Source organism: Saccopteryx leptura, chromosome 1, assembly GCF_036850995.1.
Source record: "Saccopteryx leptura isolate mSacLep1 chromosome 1, mSacLep1_pri_phased_curated, whole genome shotgun sequence".
NCBI classification, from domain to species: Eukaryota; Metazoa; Chordata; class Mammalia; order Chiroptera; family Emballonuridae; genus Saccopteryx; species Saccopteryx leptura.
The window spans coordinates 378,274,194-378,296,722 of NC_089503.1; the positions used below are offsets into that span (position 1 = coordinate 378,274,194).

The 22,529-nt window shown below is 53.6% G+C and overlaps 3 protein-coding genes across 4 annotated transcripts; 1 reads left to right on the plus strand and 2 right to left on the minus strand.

Annotated features, from left to right (window-relative positions):
- Positions 1-3,634: 3,634 nt before the first annotated feature.
- TOMM6 (translocase of outer mitochondrial membrane 6) lies at positions 3,635-4,935 on the minus strand. Its single transcript, XM_066359439.1, has 3 exons — positions 4,803-4,935; positions 4,174-4,278; positions 3,635-3,958 (listed from the first exon to the last, which is right to left on the minus strand). Exons 1-2 carry the CDS (start codon positions 4,928-4,930, stop codon positions 4,182-4,184), a joined length of 225 nt encoding a protein of 74 aa, XP_066215536.1. The 5' UTR covers positions 4,931-4,935; the 3' UTR covers positions 3,635-3,958; positions 4,174-4,181.
- On the minus strand, positions 4,871-12,669 carry PRICKLE4 (prickle planar cell polarity protein 4). Its single transcript, XM_066360006.1, has 8 exons — positions 12,614-12,669; positions 12,224-12,502; positions 11,407-11,470; positions 8,699-8,806; positions 7,891-8,028; positions 7,081-7,284; positions 6,303-6,507; positions 4,871-5,841 (listed from the first exon to the last, which is right to left on the minus strand). Exons 1-8 carry the CDS (start codon positions 12,667-12,669, stop codon positions 5,471-5,473), a joined length of 1,425 nt encoding a protein of 474 aa, XP_066216103.1. The 3' UTR covers positions 4,871-5,470.
- FRS3 (fibroblast growth factor receptor substrate 3) lies at positions 12,162-21,860 on the plus strand. 2 transcript variants are annotated; one of them, XM_066359455.1, is made up of 7 exons: positions 12,162-12,332; positions 13,887-14,030; positions 15,012-15,100; positions 16,040-16,226; positions 19,136-19,297; positions 20,077-20,234; positions 20,507-21,860. In XM_066359455.1, exons 2-7 carry the CDS (start codon positions 13,991-13,993, stop codon positions 21,416-21,418), a joined length of 1,548 nt encoding a protein of 515 aa, XP_066215552.1. In that variant the 5' UTR covers positions 12,162-12,332; positions 13,887-13,990; the 3' UTR covers positions 21,419-21,860. The 2 variants fall into 2 exon arrangements, with proteins under 2 accessions (XP_066215552.1, XP_066215553.1); XM_066359456.1 differs by lacking the exon at positions 12,162-12,332 and having other exon boundaries at positions 13,882-14,004.
- The last annotated feature ends 669 nt before the right edge of the window (positions 21,861-22,529 follow it).

The following is a 22,529-nucleotide window of genomic DNA, read 5'->3' on the forward strand; positions in this document are numbered from 1 at the left end:
GCAGAATGAAAACTTGGTTAGGTGTGGGGGGTGGGATAGGGGTGGGCAGGCAGGGAGGGGGAAATGGAGTTTGTTTTACTTACCGATAAAGCTTTGTGAACTAATTTTATACAGTTCATAAAATTTGGTGCCTTGTACCCAATTATGGTTTGCATGGGATTGAACAGATTAAGGAGTCCTTCCTGTCATTTCAAGTGGCAAATTGATCTGTATAAAGGACATTTGTTATCAAGATTTTTTAAAAAGCGTTTCCTGTCTCGTGTGTGAAAGAAAATCATTTTTACCAGCAAGATCTGAATTTTACTGTAATGTCCAGAATGTGTATTTGTGATTACTCATGAAATGTCTGCTTTTCAAGGCAGACTGTGTACCCCATTCTTTTTCACCCTTTGTATGTTCAAAACATTAACTTGAGCCTTTTCGAATCAAGCTGGGAGGGCCACCCCTTCTTAACCATATACTATACCCCACTCTGGGGTTGTATCTTAGGAGTGGAAGGGTTGCTTTTCCAGATGTTTGGGAGAGCACAAACATTCAGAAAAGGCGTTTTTCTAATGCCGGGCAACTTATGGTAGAAGTCAAACAAAAATGGGCCCCCTGAAGTGCTACCTTTGTTAGTTCTGAAGTCCCTATGCAGAACATTTCAGAAAGCAGTGTAGAACATAATCCCCCATATTTGAACATTTTAGATTGTAAGACAAGCCAGTGCACTGTGTAATATGCAAAAGAGAAGGCTCAAAGAACCCAGCCCAGCCCCTTTCCCTGGCACGTGCCAACAGGGACGGTGCCGAGTGGCTGTGGGAGGTGAGGACCCAGTCTGCTTGCCTGCAGGGCGGTTGACAGCTTGTCCTTTTACTCCAGCCCTAAGGTTTCCACTGAGCTCATGAGACTTCACCAAAGGGTGTTTAGTAAGCGCACCACTGAAAGCACATTTAACAATTGGGTACTTCAGCCTAATTACTGGCTTAATTAGGTGAGGAGGTTCTGTCTTTGGAGTAAAACCTTCCTTGGCCACTTAAGTTTTTTACCAGTTGGCTCAGATTCTTTTGAAGTCAGATTAGAGCTGCAAGTGCCTTCCGAATATGACTGAGTTTAGTTTATATTTTCCACATTTAAATGAACCATTCTCTGGTTCTAGAGCTTTGACTTGAACCACCGTGTACTTATTCAATCCACACAATGCCCTAAATATACCGTAGCCACTGCAGCATTGAGGGGAATGGTCATTTTTGTGGACCCTTTCCGTACTTACTCTACTGGCATGTTTCCATTTAAAATCTAGGTAGTATAAGGGATTTTCATAATTCTGTGTTCATTAGTGAGGGCTAAAAGTTGAGAGGATGTAAAACCCTTGGGGAGAATGTTATGTTAGAATAGTGAAAGCCAGCACTTTCATTTATAGAATGATTATTCATGATTTTTGAAATTGTAAATTTGGTAGCGTTGCTAGTCTTACCGCTCTGAGGAATTAAGCCAGTTTAAATGAAAATTTACCTTACCAGCATATGGCTTTACAAACCAACCAACAATGAACACTATTATTTGAAGCTAAAACACTAAATTAAAAAAAAAATTTTTTTAATTACAGTTGAAATACAGTAAGACATTAAATTTTGAGCGAAATTTCAGTAATGCTTTTGAAAGCTACCATGTCTTAATTTTTGCTGGGTTTTGATTTATTTTTTTAATCTATTTATTTTCTTTAGGTGAGAGGGGAGATAGGTGACTCCAGCATTCGCCCTAACTAGGATCTACCTAGCAACCCCATCTGGGGACAATGCTGGAGTAACAAGCTATTTTTAGTGCCTGAGGTTGATGCACTCCAAGCAAGCTATCAGTGCCTGGGGCCAAACTCAAACTAATCAAGCCACTGGCTGTGAGAGGGGAAGATGGGGTGGGGGGGATGACCAGACAGCCTCTTTACCTGTGTGCCCTGACCCAGGATGTCCATACACTGGGGCTGATACTCGATCCACTGGCCAGGGCCAGGTTTTGATATTTAGTTTTGAAAAGTTTTTTGAACTAGAACTGTTCACAATTATAAGATATGGTAGCAGACGTCAAGGCTTTAAGTTTCGTTGTTATAAAGAACAAGAAGTACTTGTATTTGTCTTAGCAGTGGTCTGATGCAGGTGGGAAAGAGTTTACATCTATGCTGTGGTTTAAAAATTTCCTTTCTGATAGCCATGTTGGCGTTGATGGCTTCAGACCTAAACCTTGGTCTCGTATATGTGACCCTTCTTTATCTTAACACCCACTAAGACCTCAGTCTGTCAAATCAACTAATCCCACTGTATATATTTTTTTTTTGACAGAGACAGAGAGAGTCAGAGAGAGAGATAGGGACAGACAGACAGGAAGAGAGATGAGAAGCATCAATTCTTAGTTGTGGCATCTTAGTTGCTCATTGACTGCTTTCTCACATGTGCCTTGACCTGAGGGCAACAGCAGAGCGAGTGACCCCTTGCTCAAGCTAGTGACCTTTGGGCTCAAGCCAGTGACCACAGGGTTATGTCTATGATCCCACACTTAAGCCAGCAACCCAGCGCTCAAGCTGGTGAGCCTGTGCTCAAACCGGCAACCTTGGGATTTCGAACCTGGGTCCTCCACATCCCAGTCCGACACTCTATCCACTGCGCCACTGCCTGGTCAGGCCCACTGTAGACTCTTAAATGGGTCTTGGTTTCATGTTAAACCAGCCACAGTCCTGCATTCACTGGCTCAGATTCCTTCCTCCTAACACATGGGGCCTACCTGATTAATACAAGAGAATGGTGTTTTAAAAGAAAATATATTAAAAATCTAATATTCAAATAGCTTTCTTAGTGAGATTTATGCTAACAGGGTCAAAAAGGACTATTTTATCCTGTTTAGTGAACATATTGCTAGAAACAACATCTGTCAACTGTAACAATTAGGCCACTGTGGTTCATTTATACTGACCCTCCTTTCCAGTTCATGTCCCTTAATCCCATACCAGTTCCATAAGGGACTTGGCACAGAGAAGCAGTATTGTTTTAAATGTCTAATAGAGTAAATCAACTAGGAAAACGTTGCCAGGGGAACCTGTCTCTATCTCCACATCTCCTACATGAATCTTTCCAGGCCAGTTCCTTAAATAGCCACTTCCAAAGAACCCCAAACTCCTGGACAGTGGCACTACCATGAATTTCAGGGCCAGAAAATATCTATTTCCTTGTGAAGGAAGCAGCTTTCTCAAGCAGACAGTTGCTCACTTTAGGGCCCATCGCCCCAGCTTACTTAACACCTTACCTCTACCTGCACGTCACTGCCCTCTTTCTGCCAGTCCATCCCATTCTATTTCAGCACTGATGGCTCCCTGGTGCTGGAAACCCAGCTGGTGCACTGACATGCTATGCAACACCAAATGACTACTTCCCCCAGTAATGCTCAAAAATGAGCTTCATCCTATGTTAACATCAATGTATGGTGGCTACAGTTTCCATTTTTCTTTTAATATGAAGCAAACAACCTCGGTCACAACCTATGTTTGGGGTTTGTTCCTGTTTCTTGCTTGTGAAATATAAATCATGTTTTTATGATTTTTGTAAATCAGCTTTTTACACCGTGTTTTTGTAAGCGGAAGTTTCTTATTAAAAGAATAAAAAGTGGCTGTCTTTGTATGCAGTCTTTATTTCACATAATTGTTCAAATACCATCAGGTTATTCCTCAAGACAAAAGCAAAGATTACCCCCTGCAGAAATTTAGGAATTCGGTACAGAACTTGACAAAAACAGAGCAGAACACTTCTGAGGCCTGGCTGCCAACCAGAGAATGGAGTTCTGAGTAGACTCCATGAAGAAAAGGAAATCGGGCAGGGAAGGGAAGGTACCCATCTGAATCAAACTTCAGCTGCCATGAGGGCAAGTCTTGTAATGGTCCAAGACTGGAGGCTCTATGTTCGGAAGGTTCAAGTACAGCATGGATTCCATGTGTCTGCAATCAGACCACAAGCCAACAGGTGGCATTAGAAATGTAAAAATCCTGGAGGGAAACTGGCTTCTAATTCCTTCTACCACATGGAAACACATCTAACACATGGGACCTGCTAAGGGTTTTACATCAGCTCTGTTTTCTGAATAGCTGACAAGGTTATTGCTTCTCTCAGCCTCTAAGACTCCTAAGACACACAGCAGTGGCCACATGCTTACCTTTTTAGCTACACTCCTGGCTGAGGTGCCATTAGGTCAATGTCACTCAAATTCCTGGCCAGCCAAACTCCCGCAGCGAAGAGTCCCAAATTGAGGATCAAATTCCTGGAAAAAGAATGCATTCTATTAACCCTGTGATCACCGAGTCACTTGTCTTCGGTTAACCAAAGGTACCGGGGAAAAGGCTTCCCACCACCATCCTGGAAAAACCGCCAGACAAAAACACTTCTAGACTGCAGGAGCGTTTACAGTTACATGGTAGTTGCCCAAGACCCATACAGACTTGGTTTCTGTGTCTAATAAGATCAGGGTCAAATGCAAAGGCCATTTAACCTCGTCCAGGGCCGAGAAGCCCATTCACATGTTGGTACTTCCTCTTCCCGAGTCCGCCCCACCACCCCGCTCCGCGTCACGGTGAATTCTCTAGACAGCGGGTAACTGAAAAGATCGCTCCGGCCGCACGGTCACTCCCTGGTCAAGGACCTCAGCAAACCACGGCCAGAGCCTAGATTCTGGCAGTCTAGAAACCCGGAGGCGCCAGCCTGGCGAAGGGGAATGCGGCAGCTTACGAATACGGGAATACGGGCGCGGAAGGCAAGAGAGGGGCCTGGCTCCCGGGCCACAGTTACCTCCGGAAATCATTTCTATCGGTGGCGAAGCGGTAGACGCCCCGAAGCCAATCCCCCACGTTGTCTGGAATTTCGGGAGCTTCATTTGTCGAGCCGCCAGCGTTCATTCCGACCCCGCTGGAAGCCATAGCGGCACCTCTACACTCCGCAGGGCTCTGACAAGGAACCGCCCAGGCGCGAACAGATGACGCAACGTCCGGGCTCGCACTTTCGCCCGCTGCCGGCGTGCAGAGGACGCCCAGCTCTGCGCGCTTTGACGTCCAAGAGGTGTAACTCCCGAGCTGCGCGCCCACGAGCTCTGCAAGGGGAGGAGCGAGGCCCGGCGTGCGGTCCCCCAGTCCAGTTCCACCTCCGACTCCCTGCAGGTCTTCGGCTCGCCAAGCCGGTCACGTTACACGTGGGCTCTGAGCGATCACCTCATTGGTTTAGGGGGGATCGAGTTATACCAGCTCGTGGGGTCGAAGTAGGGGCTATGATGCGGAATGGGGGTTCCCCATCAAAAGTCACAATGCGCGACTGAAGAGGGAATGCTCAAGTTTGTCATCTCGCCGCCTCTCCCAGGCGTGTCCCTGATGGCGTTCAGTGTAGGATTTTTATAGAAGAGTCAGTCTGTCTACCGCTTTACAGATCTCACCTACCTCCGACTACCCCTTCTCCGGGCCATGCCACTAGCAAATGGTGCAATGCTTCCTGGAGGTGTCGCTGTCCCCAGCTTGGAGGCTTCTAGGGGTCTTGCAGGAGCGGGGAAGGCGCTGGCCTAAGAAAAAGCCTTCGGGTTCTGAGTCAGAGGAAGAGGAGCAGGTGGGGCAGGGGGCGTCTTCCCTGGGGTCAGTGGGCATCTCCAGAAGGTCCTGTTCTGGCCCTTTAGGTGCCTCAGCCTTGTCCCCAACTCGGCACTCCTGCTCTGGGATGGATCCTACCAACTCCCTCTGGGTTTCCGGATTGGAGCTGGCAGCATCCGCGAGGGCTGTTCCAGAGATGGTCGCGGAGTGTAGTGGGGCGCGGTCCCTTCCTTCAACTCTGTCGAGCCCCGCCTCTTCTGCTTCAGGCGGGATCAGACATGCCAGTCTCAGACACCCAAGTCTCCCACTCCCAGATCCGGGCGGGGGACAGCTGGTAGCTAGGCCCAGCCTCCCGCCCCGCCCCTGAGCCGTGCGCGCCGCCGAGGAGCGGGCTCTCCGGGGCTCCCCGCCCCTCCTCGCCTCTTCCCACCAGAGGGCGGCCTGGTCCCCAGTCCAGGAGCGAGTCCCGCGCCGTAGCCTCAGCCGCGGCGCGGGGTGGGTTCCCCGAGGCCCTTGGAGCGCTCCAGCCAGGGATGCGCGGTGAGAGCTGAGGGCCCCAAGGCTCGGGTCTGGGGGTGCGGTTGGAGGACGGGACCGCTGCTGGAGGGACGGGACGGCGTGGGACCGAGGCGAGGGTCCCAGCCTGGGAGAACTCCCTCCTCTGCCCAGCCCAAGCCGCTGCCCCCTTCCCCTTCGATCTGCACGTTTCCTCCCTTACCAAGGGACGGCCTTCCTTCCAGTGTCGCGGCCGGGGTCGAGCCCGCATCCGAATAGCGACTCTCAAAGCAGCTAGGGCAGCAAGGGCCGCCCCCCGGCAGAGCATAACGCCCTCCGCCCAAGGGCCCGGCGCAGTCCTGGCAGCAGAAGTGGTTCTCGTGCCAGCGCCGTCCCTCCGCCTCGGTGCAGCGCCGGGAAAAGATCAGCTGGGAAAGGGAGAGGAGAACGGCTCATCCGTCCGTCCATCCATCCATCCATCCATCCATCCATCCATCCATCCAATAACCACGCCTTATAGCCAGTTAACACTAACGCAGGTCTACTGACATTCCCATTTAATCTACTCAACTACTCTCCGACGCAGGGAGGGCTGATTGGCTTAGCCAGGATTCCCTAGCTAGCAGGTGGCACAGCCCAAAGTACGACTGGGTCGCATGGACTCCCAACCCAGGGTTCCACTTTGCCTCTTAGGCAGATATTAAGGGAGTTCCCCCACATGATCAGGCTCAGCACTGGGCAACTCAGATGGGAACGTCTGCCCGAGTCCCTGCTCCAGAGAAATTCTCTCAGTCCTAGAATATAAGGGGGGCACCGCGTGCGGTGAGGGAGGGTGCAAAGGGTCCCACACGCCCAGAGCTCAAGTCAGAGCAACTGGAACACCAGGGTCCCAGGCTGGTGCCTTGTTCTCCCTACTCCATTCCCTGATATTAGGAGGGTGTTCCCCTATGTCAAGTTGGACCCTGAACAGATCCCCTTAGCCATTCCCCTCCGAGCTGTACCTGGTCACAAGCAGGGCAGCGCGGCCTCAGCAACTCAGCGTGATGACGGCCACAGTAGACATGCCCGTCGTGGTAGAAGTAGATGAGGTTTATCAGGGCCTGGCCACAAGCCTGGCAGGCAAAGCAAGCCCGATGCCAGCAGCGCCTTTCTCCTGCCCGGGCTGCAAACACTCCGTATTCCCCTGGCCTCAGACGCTCCCTGCACTGCTGGGTGGGGGTGCTGGCTGGTCAGAGGCAGCACCACCTTCCTAGCTTCCCTCCTGGCACTTCCATTCCAACCCCACCTCCACTGCAGGCTCACCAAGAACACCCAAACTTGGTTTCCCTTTTCCTTAAAGTTTGCCGGCCCTGGCCAGTGGTTCAGTGGATAAAGCGTCCACCCAACGTATGGACGGCCCAGGTCGATTCCAGGTCAGGACGCACAGGAGAAGCGGCCATCTGATTCTTCCCCCTCTACCACCCTATCCCCGTCCCTCCCTCTCCCCCCACCCCCACTCTCTCCAGCTCCCGCAGCCACAGACAGTGGTCCGAGGGAATCATCCTCAGGCACTAAGTACTCGACTAGAGCACTAGCCCCAGATGGGGTTGCTGGGTGGATCCCAGTAGAGGGCGCATGTGGGAGTCTGCCTCACTATCTCCCCTCCTCTCACCTGAAAGAAAAAAAAGAAAGAAAAAGTTTGCCAAACTATCACCCTCTTCCTCCCCAAAAGCTATCAATCCCCAAACCCCTTTTTCCCACCAGAGTCTCAGAAGCCACCGTCTTCTGCAGAATTGAGAGGAAGGGGAATACTGGGGACGGGAACTGCATACCTTCTCACAGGTGCATTCTTCCAGCTCGGGAGGCACCAGGCGCGCCACCCCCTGCCCCAGGGACTCCCTCCGCCGCTGGGCACAGAAGAGCCGCAGCTCAGCCAGCTCCTCCTCCCCGAGGGCCAGGCAGTATCGCTCCTGCAGAGACAGGCTCCGCTGTGATGGGGAAGCCTCGACAGGCAAGACTGACGTTTGAGTGGAGAGAGAAGGCTTAGCTACCGAGTCAAAGGAAGGTGGTAGAAGTGCAGGAGGTAACAGCATACATAGGACATTGAGATGCAGAGGGAAAGAGGAACAAGAGTGCCAGTAAATCCATTCATTCTTACTCCTCCCACCCCCAGGAATGGCCATCACTCAGGTCTGACAGCCCCATAGCACTGAGCCCTGTCACCATACATTTAGGTCCTGGCTCCTCATGAGCCCTAGCTCAATATCACTTCCCATTGTGTTTTCCCTATTTAGTCCATATTCTCCTGTCTTACCTTCCCAACTGACTTTATAAGCCTTTAGACTGGGCACACATAGGGCCTCAATAAATGCTTAACCATACTCCCTACATTTGTACATGCCATTACTTGTTCCAAAAGTCGTTCATGCTCATTTTCTCATTTGCTGTTTAACTAAGCATTGTGGTGGGCAGAATAGCCATCATGTAGATTATTGTACCCATTATGTAGGTGTGAAAATTCAGGCTGGGGGCGGGGGAATTCCCCCAATTTGTGGCCTAGTTAGGCCTTACCTCCATGTTCCCACAGTAGGTAAAGAGAGAGTGTGTAAAGAGAGGGGAGCTGGGGAGAGGGGGACCAACATCGCTGTCCTGTGGAGGGAGCTGCTGGAGGAGTGTCTGGAGCCCAGGCTGGTTGGGGGCTTGGTTGGTGTCCATGCCAGGGGGCCCCAGGCTCAGAACTTCAGGATCCTAAGGAGACACAGCAGAAGATGAAGAGTGGAGCTAGGTTTTCCTTCTTTCCCCATCTTTCCTTTCCTTCTCATTGCCACCCGTTCTCCAATCTGGAACAACATCCAAGCACCACCCCCCCCATTTTGGACGATCAACTGCAAGATCACCAGGACAGCTAATCCACTCCTGCCTCTGTGGTCTGAGTGGTGGAGGCAAGGGAGGTCTCACACCCCAAAACAGCTTCCTTTCTTATGCTTGAAGTCACCCCCTTCACTCAGAGCCAAAACCCCTCAGGTGTGCTTTGACCGTACAGACCCTCTGAGGAAGGAAATGGGTATTCATGTGAATATATTTAAGATCAAACCCTCATGTTCTGAGGGGGCTGTAGAATCCGACTCCTGCAAAGAGAAAAGGGCCACAAGAGGTTGGGCACAAAGGCTAACCCTTCCCAGCTGGTGGAAATGGGAGGAAGTCTACAGGGAGGAGGCATGTTGGCCTCAGAAGAAAGGGCAGGACTCCTGCTACCTGAGCAGTCTACTCAGGTTCCTCCTCTGGCAGGTGGCTTGGGCCACGGCCTTAGTTCACTGGTGGACCCAGCTCCCTAGCGTGAGGTTCTTCTCTTGGTGAGCCAGCCAGAGTTCAGCACTGACACTGGTGGTAAAGTCTCCCCAGAAAATAACAGCACCACCTCCCATGTATTCGGTCCTCACAGAGTGCTACTCAGCAGTGCTAAGTGCTCTGCAGACGTTCCCTCATTCAACAACCGTGTGAGTCAGGTGATTTTTTTTTTTTTTTTTGGTCTCTATTTTACAGATGGCCACACAGCTAGTCAGTGGCAGAGTCAGATCTTGAGGCCAGGCCCTTTGACTCCAGTTTCTGAAGCTCAAACTCTGGGGTCTCCCAAGATTGGGATGGAGGAAAGAGGAGGCCCACAGTGAGAGGAGAGGATATTTTGCCTCTCTGGTGAGCCTCTGGACACACCGGTCCCTTTCCCCCACCTCCCTAGCCTTAACTCTCACCGTTCCTCATTGTGTACTTAGCAGGCCAGCGCGCCTGCTTCCTCCCCGCTCCCCCCACTGGCTCCACTCTTCCAGCTGTAGCTCCGGCCAGGTGAAAGGGCCGATTCACCAGAAAGCCCTCTCAGCCTCTCTAGCCCACCATTATTCTCTGAGCTCCAGAAGTGAATACAGTCAGTATCCCAGGATTTAGCACATCGTGTTTCTCTTTGCTCCCTGTGTCTCAGCTCCTCATCTAGTCTGTAAACTCCTCCAGGACAGAGGGAAATTTTGTGTTTAAGCAGCCATGTCATTGTATAATTGTAACTGCATCTCTTCAGCCCTCCACTGGGCAAGCCCTGGTATGGCCACAGGGGGGTGTAGGGTGACTTCTGAAGTAGAAAAGGAATGGGCCCTCCCCACAAGGAGCTTATAGTCTATCTAGTGGGTAAAACAGAGATGAAACCAGGCAGAATGGGGTTAGAGCTCTGGGCAGGTATACTCAGCACCCTAGGAAGAAAAATAACCAAAGCAAACTTTCCAGTTTACTCCCTGCCAAGGGCTATATTCTAGCATTCTGTATAATATAATCTATGCTGGCAACAATCCTAAGAGGTAGTTTCTATGATCCCATTTTCCTATTGAAACAAACTGAGGTTAATTACCAAGTTCAAAGTCACATTAGAAGGCTAAGGGAAGCTTTAGGAGGCGGTTGCCTTTGAGAACTGGGATGGATTCTGACTGGGCACAGGACTGCCAATCTCCAAATCCCTGGCCTCTGTAAGATGCTGCTTAGGGGGTGGGAACAAAGTTTGGACTCTTAATAGTTATACTGCTTCCCAGCGCACAGCCCCCCTCAGAACCCACTTCAAATGACCTGTGCCACCCTTCCCTGTTTCCTGGCTCCACACCCACCTGCTTCCTTCCCGTTTTGTCCCTCAGGTCAAGTTTCCTGTGGAAGGCAGCCAGAATGGGCCAGTCACTCAGGGCCAGGAGTAGCCAGTTCCGCTAACAACAGTGCCCCTGCTCCAGGCAGCAAGAGGTGATTGGGGGAGGAGGTCACACAGGAAAAGGGGAAAAACATCTGGGGCCCCATAAGGGGACTTGCACCCTCTCTTCCAAGTTATTTCTAGTTTGCATGAAATTGTCCCACACAAGAACAAATGCGCAGAAATCAGCCCTCTCCCCTCACCCTGCCATACCCGCTAAGGGCGGCCTAACTCCATCTCCGCTTAGCCCTGGACACTACCTTTCTAATATGCTGACTCCTTACAGAATTCCCCTTCCCCTGCCCACCTTAGACAAGGGACAAGGTAGAAACCCGGCTTCAGTCTGTGAGCAAGTGCAACCAGGTCACGGAGTTCGCCAACCCACCCCAAAGCCTGAGCCGCTCTACAGTCTGGGGAGGTAAAGGGATGGGAAGATTTCCCCGAAGAGTGAAAAGGAGAGAAGTGCCTGGTCCCGCCAAGTACCCTACAGGTAGATCCCCAAAGTTTTCTCTTGGATTTCGCGGGGCCCACCCCCGCGGGAGGCGGGGCGTGGTGTGGTGCTGAGTCAGCTGAGGTTCCCAGTCTGGCTGCTGGGAGTTTAGAGAAGGGGGGACCGGACTTCGCTGGGTCTCACCCTCGCCGTGCGCCGGAGTCTGTCTGGGCCGTTCTGGACAGAGACCCCGCCGTCGTGCCTCTCACTCAGTCCCCACCCCGAAGCTCAGCGCCCGCCTCTGCCCGCCCCGGGAGCGCGGCCCTTCCTCTCCTACGCCCTCCGGGGCTGGCAGAGCTGGACGGCTCGGGGAGGGGCCTGGGCTGCAGACTCAGGAAAGCCTTTGTGGACTCCCGGGTGGAAAGTGTGCAGGCTCCACTGCCCCCCACCCGACTGCCATGGGCTCAATGTGGGATCTCTCCCCAGAGGGCGCCGCAGAGCAGACACCCGGGAGCCAGGTTTATGCCGGGTCCTCTGCCACTTGCTTGGCCTTTTGCAAGCAAGCAGGTCCCTCCAACCTCCCTCTGGCCTTCTAGCCCCGCCCCTCTCCGTGTCCCACCCCATCCACTTCCCTCCCCCTTTTCCCCAGCGGTCCCTCGGCCCCTTCCCCTTTCCTCAGCCTCTTTCCAAGGTCCCTCGGACTGCCCTTCTCTCTTTCATCCCTTCAGACCCCTCCCCCATCTTTAGTGTTATCTCCCTCCACCCCCCTGTCCCTTTCTGCTCCGGGGCGTGGAAACCGCTGGTCCCACCTCTGGCCCACCCAACCGGCCCCCGCTCCTGCCCCAGGCTCCGCCCCACCCCCGCCTAGAGCGCTCAGCCGCTGGCCAGGAGCGCCCTCTGGCGTGTGCGCATGCTCCCTGCTCCCGACTGCCAAGTCCTCCAAAGGGACCCTCTAGGCTGCGCGCCGGTCCCCCCGAGCGGGTCCGCCCGCCCGCAGCGTCTCGTTGGTGCTGCCGGTGACCTCCGACCCCCGTGGCGGCGGGGCGGGGAGACCTTAGCTCCGGGCGGGCGGCGGCTGCTGCAGCGGGACCCGGGAGCGGGGCCCAGCGCCGCCCGGGCCGCGGGGCGATGTGAGTCGGGGCGGGGACGAGGCGGCTCCACCGAGGCCGCACCGCGCCGCGCCGCAGTCTCCGCTCCCATCCGCGGAAGCCCCGGGCGGGCGGGTGGTGGAGCCCAGGGGCTGGGGGCGGGGATCCTGGGACGAAGGGCGGCCTCGACCTCCCCCATTCCTTCGCGGCGTCTAGAAAGGCCCGCGACAGCCCTCAACCTAAAAGCCTCTTACTCTTCAGAACCACCCCACCCCCACCCCCGACACACCTTCGCCCGTCCCGGTCCCCTCAGCACCTCTCACCCTGCGAATTTCCCATACGCCCGCAGAGCCACATTCTCTTCTAGATGCCCCCACATTCTTCCGCCGGCCTGAAATTCCTCTGATCCATCGTACCCCTTCCCCGTTCTGCTTGCACCATATTCAGATCCAAAAAACTGCCCCCGTTTCCCCAGCCCTCATATATTTTGAGTCCTCATAACCTCCTCTTCATTCTCGCCCCCAATCCAAACCTATCCCAGACCAGAGCCCCCTTCTCCGTCCCATTCAGTGTGATCCCTTTCATTGGGCTGTCAGAACTGATAATGGTCTTAAAGAGGAGGGGACAGGAAAAGGTGCAACGCCCTCCACCACCTTGCACCCTGTAGTTAGTTCTTGGCTTCACCCCTAGACTCCTTGTTGGTGGCTCAGGCCCCAGTATTGTCCCAGCCCCCTGTCTTTAGGCTGTGCACACCTTCCTCAGCCTGCTTCTACCTTCCAAGGAAAAAGCCAGACCAAGAGGGTGGTGGTCCTTTTACCTGGAAAATTTTCCAAGGATACAGAGCACCAAGGGACCCTGGGAAATGATCCTGTTATCCCAGAGAGGAGAGTGGAATTTCAAGGGTCTCCAAGGTCCTGGCCTGTCAGCTTGTCACCTGCAGCTGAGATCCCTGAAATTTTGATGTATGGTTAGCATTTGTGTTAAAATTTTAGGCCTTTTCAGAGCTTGGAGAACAGAAAATCTATCATGCTTCCAAATGTGAGGCCCTGGAAGAGGAAAATTTTAGTGGGATTTGTCCTACACATCTGCCTCTAGAGGTTATTTAAGCCGAAAGCTCTACTGTTTACAAATATTGCTCTTAAAAACTAAGGGCCTGGGGTGGGAGCTGGGGGAGTTGACTTGGCAGTCTCCCACATAGTTAGCAACAAAACCAACTAGAATATTAGTTTCCTGAATCTTAGGCCAGTGCACTTTCCAAGACATCATAGTGTGTTTTTGAGAAAGCTTTTTGTAAAGTTCTCTGCAAAGGTAAAGTGGTGATTTTGATCATGGTGGGGTCTGGAGGCCACTTAAAAGGTCTTGGGCTGCCTCAGACTTCAAACCGATTGACGCTAGGGGAGTATTCTTCCCAGGGCTTATGCAGTTCAGAATTTAAGTCCCTTTGCCCTTGATCTTTCTTCATTCATTGGTGTTTTTCTCTCATTAGGACCTGGAACAGCTATTCAGGTGGGATGGACTGACAGGAAGTGAGTTTCACTAACAATGGGTGAGGATGGAGTGTTTCCACTAACTTGTGATCTCTATCTCCTATGCTAGGTGAGCCCCTGGTGTGTCCCAGAGGGATCCAGGTGACTTCTCTGCAGACTGCTTGCCATGACACCCCACCAAGAACAGGGGGAATAAAGTGGGAGTCCTTCCCCATGCCCCGCCCATGGTCAGTTCCTCGATGGCCTGGGTTAGGTGAGAGCTGTGTGTAGGAACCCCTTTCCTGGAGTTTCCCAAGTTGGGAGGAACAGAGGGTTCAGGTCAGGCTTGTTTAAGGCTTTATACATTCAGCCGGAGTTCTAGAAGAGTATCTAATCTTACAGATTCATTTTTTGCAGCAAGTTGCAACCCCTCAACTTCTGGTTGGAATCAGTCCACGCATTTGCTTGTTCCTTTTGGTCACTCAAGTGGTGATATCCTCTCCATCTTAGGCACAGTTCTTGCTTTTGTGACATACAATCCAAGGACCATAATCTTGGAGGGGAAAAGCCTTTGTCCACAGCAAACCCAGCACTTATTTTTTTTTCAATAAGGAAATACCTAATTAAGGTTATAAAAACCATAGTCTTTTAAATGTTCAGTCTTCTGAGAGTATCTTTTGACCATAATGTAGCATCTCATGTGAAGAGAACATCAGAAAGATAAAGTCGAGGTGGATGTCCGAATGGTGGTGAAGAAGAGTATTTAGATGATGTGGGAAGAGGAGATGGAGAAAGAGAAGAGGACAGGCCAGAGTGTGACTGCCAAATTAATTTTTTTACTAAATCTGGATGGTACCCCAGGTGGGCGCCCAACTCCATCTGGTGCAGATCACTTCATCTGTGTCCCTACTTTTTTTTCATGTTTTTCTTGCTGCCCAGGTGGCCTCCCTTCCCTGTCATTACTTTGGTCAAAATCCTATATACTTCTCCAGGTCTAGATCAAATGCTACATCTGAGACGCTCTTTCCATCCCCCCCGGTCAGCATGAATCTTTAACACATCCTAACTTGAGTTAATGTTTATTCAATGTGTGTCTGGCCCTGGATTGAGAGGGGGAATTTGAGGGAGGGACGATATCATACAGTCCCTTGGGCAGAGCAATGATCACAGTGAGGCGATTCTGCCGGCGTTCCCTAGAGCAGTGCCTTTTGGAACTGACCTTGATGACTGTCTGATCCCTTATGCTTTTCCCTAGGGTGGGCTGGCTGCTCTGACACCATGGGGAGCTGCTGCAGCTGCCTGAACAGAGACAGCATCCCAGACAACCACCCTACCAAGTTCAAGGTACTCGCAGCGCCCCTCCTCTCCTGAGTCCCCAGCATGGCCTAGTGGCTCCGCCACGAGCTGTCAGGCTGCCTTCGCCTTCCTAGTGAAGGTGGAATGACAGCTGAGGCTGTGGGCTCATTGGGACTTCCTGAGATCAGGGTCTCTGAGGAAGCCATTGTCCTTTGCTCGTTCTTGGTACTACCAAGGATGAAGAAACGCCGTAATATAGCAGCAAAAATTGTGCTTTTAGATTATTCATTCCTGTCAATATATCTTCATAACTTTACATGTAACTTTTTTGGACAAAACAACAAAAGTCTGTATTTGTGATTTTAATATATATAAAGTATTTACAACAGTGCTTACACACATGGTAATAATCACTGTATTAGTGTTTGCTGTTTGCTTTGAGAAGCTAAAGCCAGGCTCTGTGGACCTGTGCATCCCTGGCTCCTCCCACCTCCGGGCTGGGGGGCCCCCTCCTGACTCCCTCCCCGCCTGTTGAGGCCCGGTTTTCTCCTGCTCACCACAAGAGGGAGCCCCCTGCAAGGCGCTGCTTGTGGGATGGTGGTAGAAGCTGTATGTATTTGCTCTACCGTGAGCTTGACTCTCCCAGAGTCTTAAGATCTTGTACTTAGCTTAACATTAAACACCTTCTCCCATTAACACCTGTTCCTTGGGTACTAAGCTGTGAACCACCTGAAGTCATTTAACCTTGGTCCTTGAACCATCTGACCTTGGAGGTTGACTAACCACCCCTCCTCTCACCATGAGAGGCTTAGAGAACTGGGGTGGGCCAGTGACTAAGGAACCGTGTGGCGTGGTGAGCTGGAGTCTGGTGAGTGAGCCCCTCCGTCCTCCAGCTCCAGCCCTGCATCATCAGCCTGCCTCCCAGGGGCTCAGGGACCCAGACACGGGTCGGACTCACTTACTGACCCTCTGTCCCTTGCCCCCCAGGTGACGAATGTGGATGACGAGGGGGTGGAGCTGGGCTCCGGGGTGATGGAACTGACGCAGAGCGAGCTGGTGCTTCACCTGCACCAGCGCGAGGCTGTCCGTTGGCCGTACCTTTGCCTGCGGCGCTATGGCTACGATTCCAACCTCTTCTCCTTTGAGAGTGGCCGCCGGTGTCAGACGGGCCAGGGTAAGTACCAGCCCCTGCACCATGCTGGCAGAGTGGCTCATACACCAGGGCCAGGGGCTAGGGCTGGAAGTCCCAGCTTAGACTTGGCAGGTGTAGCCCAGTGAGGGGAAGGGCCATGGCCAGGAGCACCAGCGTGTAAATGCAGGACGAAATGGACTCTTAGACCAGTCCTCTTCCACTTCAGTCCTTGCAGCTCTGGCTAGGGTCCCTCAGTCGGGACGTTGATCGCGCAGCCCATGGGGAAGAACTAGTGCTCCCCGGCCAGAGCCTGCTTGGGAAAAGCAACTGAGTCCTCCACCCTCTGTTACTCCAGTTGCAAGGGTCCCTGCTGTGCCCTAAGTAATACAAAACTCTTCTGAGCTCCCAGGTCACATACCCTAGAGCCCAGAATAATGCGGGAAGCCCTGGCATACTTGGGACTGATAGATTTGCGTGGAGAGGTATCTTGGGTCACAGTGTCCAGAGTACCCGTCAGGAGGTGAATCTTTGTCTCTCATCTGTCTGTGAGCAATGGAGTATGATGTGTTCTCCCTTCTTCCCCTTTCTCCCTGAAGCCAGAGGTCAGGGGGTGGTGGCTCATTCCCTGATGTCAAGGCTAGAGCTAGCCATGGCTCTTTGAAGGGGCGATGTGGCCTGGGTTTCTCTTTTAGAACCCAGATGTAAGCTTTGTGGGAGTCCTGCCTGCAACTGTGTTAAGTGCAGTTTGGGTTGTGACTATGCACAGTTGAAGTACAAGAGTTCCTTTTATGAGGCAGCCAATAGACAGTGAGTGTAAAGCCAGTAGCCACGGCCACCATCACAGCCGCCTGGCCCGTACAGGTTTGCATTGGATTTGGACAGACGGTAATGAAACAACGGAGCCAAGAACTGGTGGGCCATTACCTTTAATCCTAGCTTGCACCCGGCAGGCAAGTAAAAACACACACTGGGCTCCAAAACCCACTCATTCAGTGCTCACAAAGCTATTGACTTATCCAAGTTTCCTAGAATAAAAGGTTTCTAGCTCACCAGCCTTATTTACCTCTATTCCCCATCTCCTTCTCTCTGCACAAACTGGCTTCTCCTTCAGCACTCTGCCATCTTGGCTACTCCTCTCCTCCACGTGGTCTTTCTCTGCTCTCCTATAGCATGGGGTCCTCCTAGAATGTAATCACTCTTCTCCGGAACAACGTGACCTCTTTTAAAACCTTTTGGCACGAAAGCCCTCTCCCAACGCACATTAATACAATCACGCCCATCCCAAGCAAGAAGGTCAACTAATATTATCACCTGGGCGATGGGCTTCCACGTGGGCAGCGCCATCTTTAACAAAGTGAGCATAATATATTTTATCTGCCCAACAGTGAGTTTCTGAGGTTGTGTTGGCTGGGGAGCCACCTTCCCCTCAGCATCTGACCATTGGGCCTCCTGAGGCAGAGGCAGTTACAGCCGGCTGAGCGGGAAGAGGGGAGGAAGGGGCTTCACTACTCCTGGTGGTGTTTACCCACACTTGGCGTCCTGGAGGGGCTACCCTAGGCCCCAGCACAGGGTTCTCCTAACACTCCAGGCTTTCCCAGCCTTTCGAGCACTTGATATAGCTTGGCAGTGTAGTCTTTTTTCTCTGCCTCCATCCTCCCTGGCCCATACCTACAAGTCTCAGCTGTCCCATAGCCCAGTCTGGCTTTATCTATCTTGTGACTGTATGCACGCACACACACGCACTCCAGGGAGCCTCCCCTGAGTCCTGGGCCCCACTGTTACAGGGGGTGCAGAATCCCGACTGGCACCACCCTCCGAGTCCCAGGTGCTCAGCCCAGTCCCGCTGACCCCGAGGCTTCGTGTCCTGTGCTCACGTTTGAGGGGCTGTGAGGCATCTGTGTTGAGGGTGGCACACGACCACTTTGCTGTGTTTGTCCTTTTGTCCTTTAGCTAGCCCATCCTTTCTTCCTTTCTTCCTTTCTTCCTTTCTTTTCTTTCTTTTTTTGACAGACAGGAAGGGAAAAAGATGAGACATAGCAACTTGTAGTTGTGTCGTTTTAGTTGTTCATTGATTGCTTTCTCATTTGTGCCTTGACCAGGGGACTCCATCTGAGCCAATGACCTTGGGCTCAAGCCAGTGACCTTTGGGCTCAAGCCAGCAACCACGGGGTCATGTCTGTGATCCCACGCTCAAGCTAGTGCCCCCACACTCAAGCTGGCGGCCCCACACTCAAGCTGGTGAGCCTGTGCTCTAGCTGGTGACCTCGGGGTTTTGAACCCGGGTCCTCAGCATCCCAGGCCGACACTCTGTCCAGTGCACTACCACTGGTCAGCCTCCTTTCTTCCTTTCTGTATCAGAATTTAAACTCCATGAGGTCAGGAGCCTATACACAGTAGATGTTCGCTCTCTGGCCAGGGTCTGGGATAAATATCACTGGGAAAGTACCCAGTGACCAAACAGTGAACAGCACAGACCTTCTACCGTCAGAGACCTTTGGGGCTGTTGGGCATTGAGCTGAGGGCTGGTACCTTGGGTGGACCTCCTTTTTCTGGGGAGCAAGGGGGAGCAGGCAGAGGGAGAAAGGGCAGTGTGTGAGGAGTGGTCCCTCATCTAATGCTTCCCTTTCCGCTTTGACTTTTACTTCTCTCCCCCTCATCTCTGTACACACATCCTTATGAAGTGCTTTAACCTCCCAGGATGGATAGCTGAAGAATTAGATCGCAAAACGGTGATTCCAGTGGGAGGGCGAGAGCAGGGTGCTTGGGGCCACATCCTTCCATTTCAGAGTGGGGGGGCGGTTAGGGACTAGGAGGGAGCTCTCCCCCCACCACACAGGCCTGGGCTGGAGTTTAGGGACATTGCCTGAGCTTTATGTACCAGTGTAGCCTCTGTGGTCCTTCCCTGTTGGGCACAAGGGCAGAGGAGCCTCATTCTCCCTCTCCTCCCTCAGGGATATTTGCATTCAAGTGCTCCCGGGCGGAGGAGATCTTCAACCTGCTTCAGGACCTGATGCAGTGCAACAGCATCAACGTGATGGAAGAGCCCGTCATCATCACGCGCAACAGCCACCTGGCTGAGCTCGACCTCGCGCGGGCCACCCAGCCTCCCAGCGGTGAGGGGGCCCGTCCTCGGCACCCCGCCCGGCCCACGCGCGGGTGCACACGTAGGCACGGGAGCACAGGCCCAGCAAGCCCCAGTCTTGGGGGCCAGAGTCAGGCAGGCGACCCTCATCAGAACCTCTCTTGAGAATGGGCAGGGCCCGGCCTGGGCCGGCCGGGTGGCTCAGCTGAGGCTGGGGAGTCCTGGAACTTCTATAGACTGATGGTCAGGGACCACACAGGACGGCCTTGGGTTTCCATGGAAACGTGTCTGTAGCCTTTTTGCTTCCTTCCTTCTGTCTGCTGGGCCATACCCATGTACCCCTCCTGACGCCTGGTGCAGGCATCTCTGCCCATGGCCGGTTTCTGGAGAGGTTCCCGCAGTTCCTGCTCGCTCATTCCCTGCGTCTGCCCTGAGCACCGCTCTGCGTCCGCACTCCACGGACTGGCGTCGGGCGGGGTGGGGGAGTGGAAACAGTGCCGGGTTCAGGGAGCTTCCCTGGAGCTCCCTGGAGAGCTAGAATGAGGCAAAGGGCCAGTCCAGTGATGACAAGGTGTGCCTCGAATGTTTCAGGTAAGGCCATGACGGGGAAGTGTTACAGGGTTCGGGCTGAGTTTTGAGGGAAAGGGTGGGGTTTGAAGCGCAGATGAAAGGCAAGGGAAGACTGCTGGTTCAGTGCAGCTCACTGCTTTGGGGGTACCTCCCCTTTAATTGGAAGAGTCCCAGGCTACTACGCGTATAGTTTGGGGTGGGGTAAGGGCCCCTCACCGGGCTTGTCTCTTTTGTGCCCAGCTCTAGGCTACAGTGTCTCCAGCTTCTCTAATGGTTTCCCTGGGTGCCCAGGAGAGGGCCCGAGATTCTCCACACCCCGGCACCCCTCGACAAGCAGCCTTCGACACCCCTCGCTTGGGGAGGAGTCCACCCATGCCCTCATTGCCTCCGATGAGCAGGTGAGCAAGCACCCGCCCTGCCCCCCCTGTTGCCCTGGGTGGGAATGGAGGTAGGAAATAGGGCCTCTCCTCCCAGTTGTTAGCGTGGGGGAAAGAAAATCCACAGGCTCCCTTCCTGTCCCAGAGCGGGAGGCAGCACCCCGGGAGGTTTGGAGGGCAGGGTGAGGAGAAAACTGCAGCTGTTTCCCTGTGCGTCTCGTCTCTCCGGTCCCTTCTGTCTCCTTCCTCCCTGCCCTCGGACCCTCCTGCTTCCGCTGGACTCTTCCCTCCAGTCCCATACTTACGTCAACACTCCAGCCAGTGAGGACGACCCCCGCAGGAGCCGGCACTGCCTGCAGCCGCTGCCTGAGGGTCAGGCGCCCTGCCCCCTGCAGGCCCAGGGCCCGGACCAGCGGGACCCACAGGTGTTCTGGCAGCCGGGCCAGGTGAAGTTCGTGCTGGGTCCCACTCCTGCTCGGCGGCACATGATGAAGTGCCAGGGCCTGTGCCCCAGCCTTCGGGACCCCCCTCACCACAACAACAACGAGGGCCTTTCTGAGTGCCCGGCCCAGCCCAAGTGCACCTACGAGAACGTCAGCGGGGGCCTGAGGCCAGCAGCTGGCTGGAGACTGAGCCCCGAGGAGCCGGGCTGGAACAGCCTCGCCCACCGCCGGGCCGCCCTGCTGCACTACGAGAACCTGCCCTCCCTGCCCCCTGTTTGGGAGAGCCATGCCCAGCAGCCGGGGGAGGAGGCCGGGGATGACGGCGACTCCAGGGACGGGCTCACGCCCTCCTCCAACGGCTTCCCCGATGGTGAGGAGGACGAGACCCCGCTGCAGAAGCCCGCCAGCACCCGGGCTGCCCTCCGCAGCCGCGGCAGCTTCCCTGTGCCCCTGAGCCGCCGCCGGGGCTCCCCCAGGGTCTTCAGCTTTGATTTCCGCCGGCCGGGCCCCGAGCCCCCGAGGCAGCTCAACTATATCCAGGTGGAGCTGAAGGACTGGGGTGGAGACCACCCCAAGGGGCCCCAGAACCCCGCGGTCCCCCGAGCCCCTGTGCCCACCTCCCACCCTGCCCGCAGCTCAGACTCCTACGCCGTGATTGACCTCAAAAAGACCGTGGCCATGTCCAACCTGCAGAGGGCTCTGCCCCGAGATGATGGCACCGCCCGGAAAACCCGGCACAACAGCACCGACCTGCCTCTGTAGGGACGACCTGCCTCTGCAGGGACGACCTGCCTCTGCAGGGACGTCCTCCGCCCGCCCTGGTCCAGCCTCGCCGCGCTCTCCTGTCCTCTGAGCCCGCACACCCCAGGGTTCAGGGCTGCTTTGCAGAGGGCACAGAGGTGGGGCCAGATGCTTCCCTGTGCTGGCCGGAGTCCCCAAAGATATCCTTTGCTGAGTGGCCTGGTCTCCCAGCTCAGGAGAGGAGGGAGCCTTGGCGTAAACTGTGAAGGTCCCACGACTGCATTCAGCACCCTCCTGTTACGTCCATGTGTCTTATCTGTCGTCTGTCATCTGTGTATTTTTTTTGGTTGAAATTTTGAAACATTTTGTACCTGTTGATTTTATTTATCAGTTTATTTTTCTATTTATTGTTTCAAATGTACTTTAACATATTTATTATTAATATAATTATTTTTAAATTCTGGTTTCGTGTATGACATCAAATTATTAGAGAGTCTTTTCTGGCATTGTCTGGGGGCAGCTGGGGAGGGCTGGTAGAGGTGGGGGCTTTCTGCTGGGACGTTTGAGGTGGTTGTGTTTTTGTGACAAGTCTCTGACCATTTCCTCTTCTCTTCCAAAAGCCCGTGCCCAGAACTTAAAGTTGCCAGCGGTGGGTGCTCTCTGTCTGTCAAAGGAAGGTGACAGGACGCGAGTCCCAGAAGGGGATTTGTAGGGAAAACTGCCCAAATGAGGCAAAAGCCTGGCTCTCTGAGGTTGGCAGTGGCTGGGGGGAGGGTGTGGGTAGGGAGGGCTCTACCAGATTCACTTTCCCTGGAACCCCTTGCTGCTCCTGCCTTCTGCTACCAAGTGGGTGATGTGCACACTGCTTTCCTTTAACAGCCTAGTCCAAAGGTGGACGCTGGAGCCTCCTTCGGCGCCCCCAGCGTGGCTAGGGCAAGGTTAGAACCTTTACACAGGACTTTACTGACAGCCAAGAAACGGCCAAGGGAAAAAGCACAGTGTAATATGTAACTAAGGACGCTGGCTCACAGAGTGTCCCTTTCCCGGAGAACTGTTCCCCAGGAACGGACCCCTTGGGGACCTCTACCCCACACAGGGTGGAGCCCCGCACAGCGGCCACATCAGAAAGGAA

Excerpts from the sequence above, each read along its gene's own strand:
- FRS3 (XM_066359455.1), top strand. The coding sequence starts at position 13,991 with ATGCCCCGCCCATGGTCAGTTCCTCGATGGCCTGGGTTAG. Across the intron at positions 16,227-19,135 it reads CCGGTGTCAGACGGGCCAGG|GGATATTTGCATTCAAGTGC; the intron begins GTAAGTACCAGC and ends CTCCTCCCTCAG. Across the intron at positions 19,298-20,076 it reads GGCCACCCAGCCTCCCAGCG|CTCTAGGCTACAGTGTCTCC; the intron begins GTGAGGGGGCCC and ends TTTTGTGCCCAG.
- PRICKLE4 (XM_066360006.1), bottom strand. The coding sequence starts at position 12,669 with ATGTGGGGGCATCTAGAAGAGAATGTGGCTCTGCGGGCGTATGGGAAA. Across the intron at positions 12,503-12,613 it reads GCGTATGGGAAATTCGCAGG|ACGCCGCGAAGGAATGGGGG; the intron begins GTGAGAGGTGCT and ends GGGCCTTTCTAG. Across the intron at positions 8,807-11,406 it reads GACTCCGGCGCACGGCGAGG|GATCCTGAAGTTCTGAGCCT; the intron begins GTGAGACCCAGC and ends GTGTCTCCTTAG.
- TOMM6 (XM_066359439.1), bottom strand. The coding sequence starts at position 4,930 with ATGGCTTCCAGCGGGGTCGGAATGAACGCTGGCGGCTCGACAAATGAA. Across the intron at positions 4,279-4,802 it reads GATAGAAATGATTTCCGGAG|GAATTTGATCCTCAATTTGG; the intron begins GTAACTGTGGCC and ends TTCTTTTTCCAG.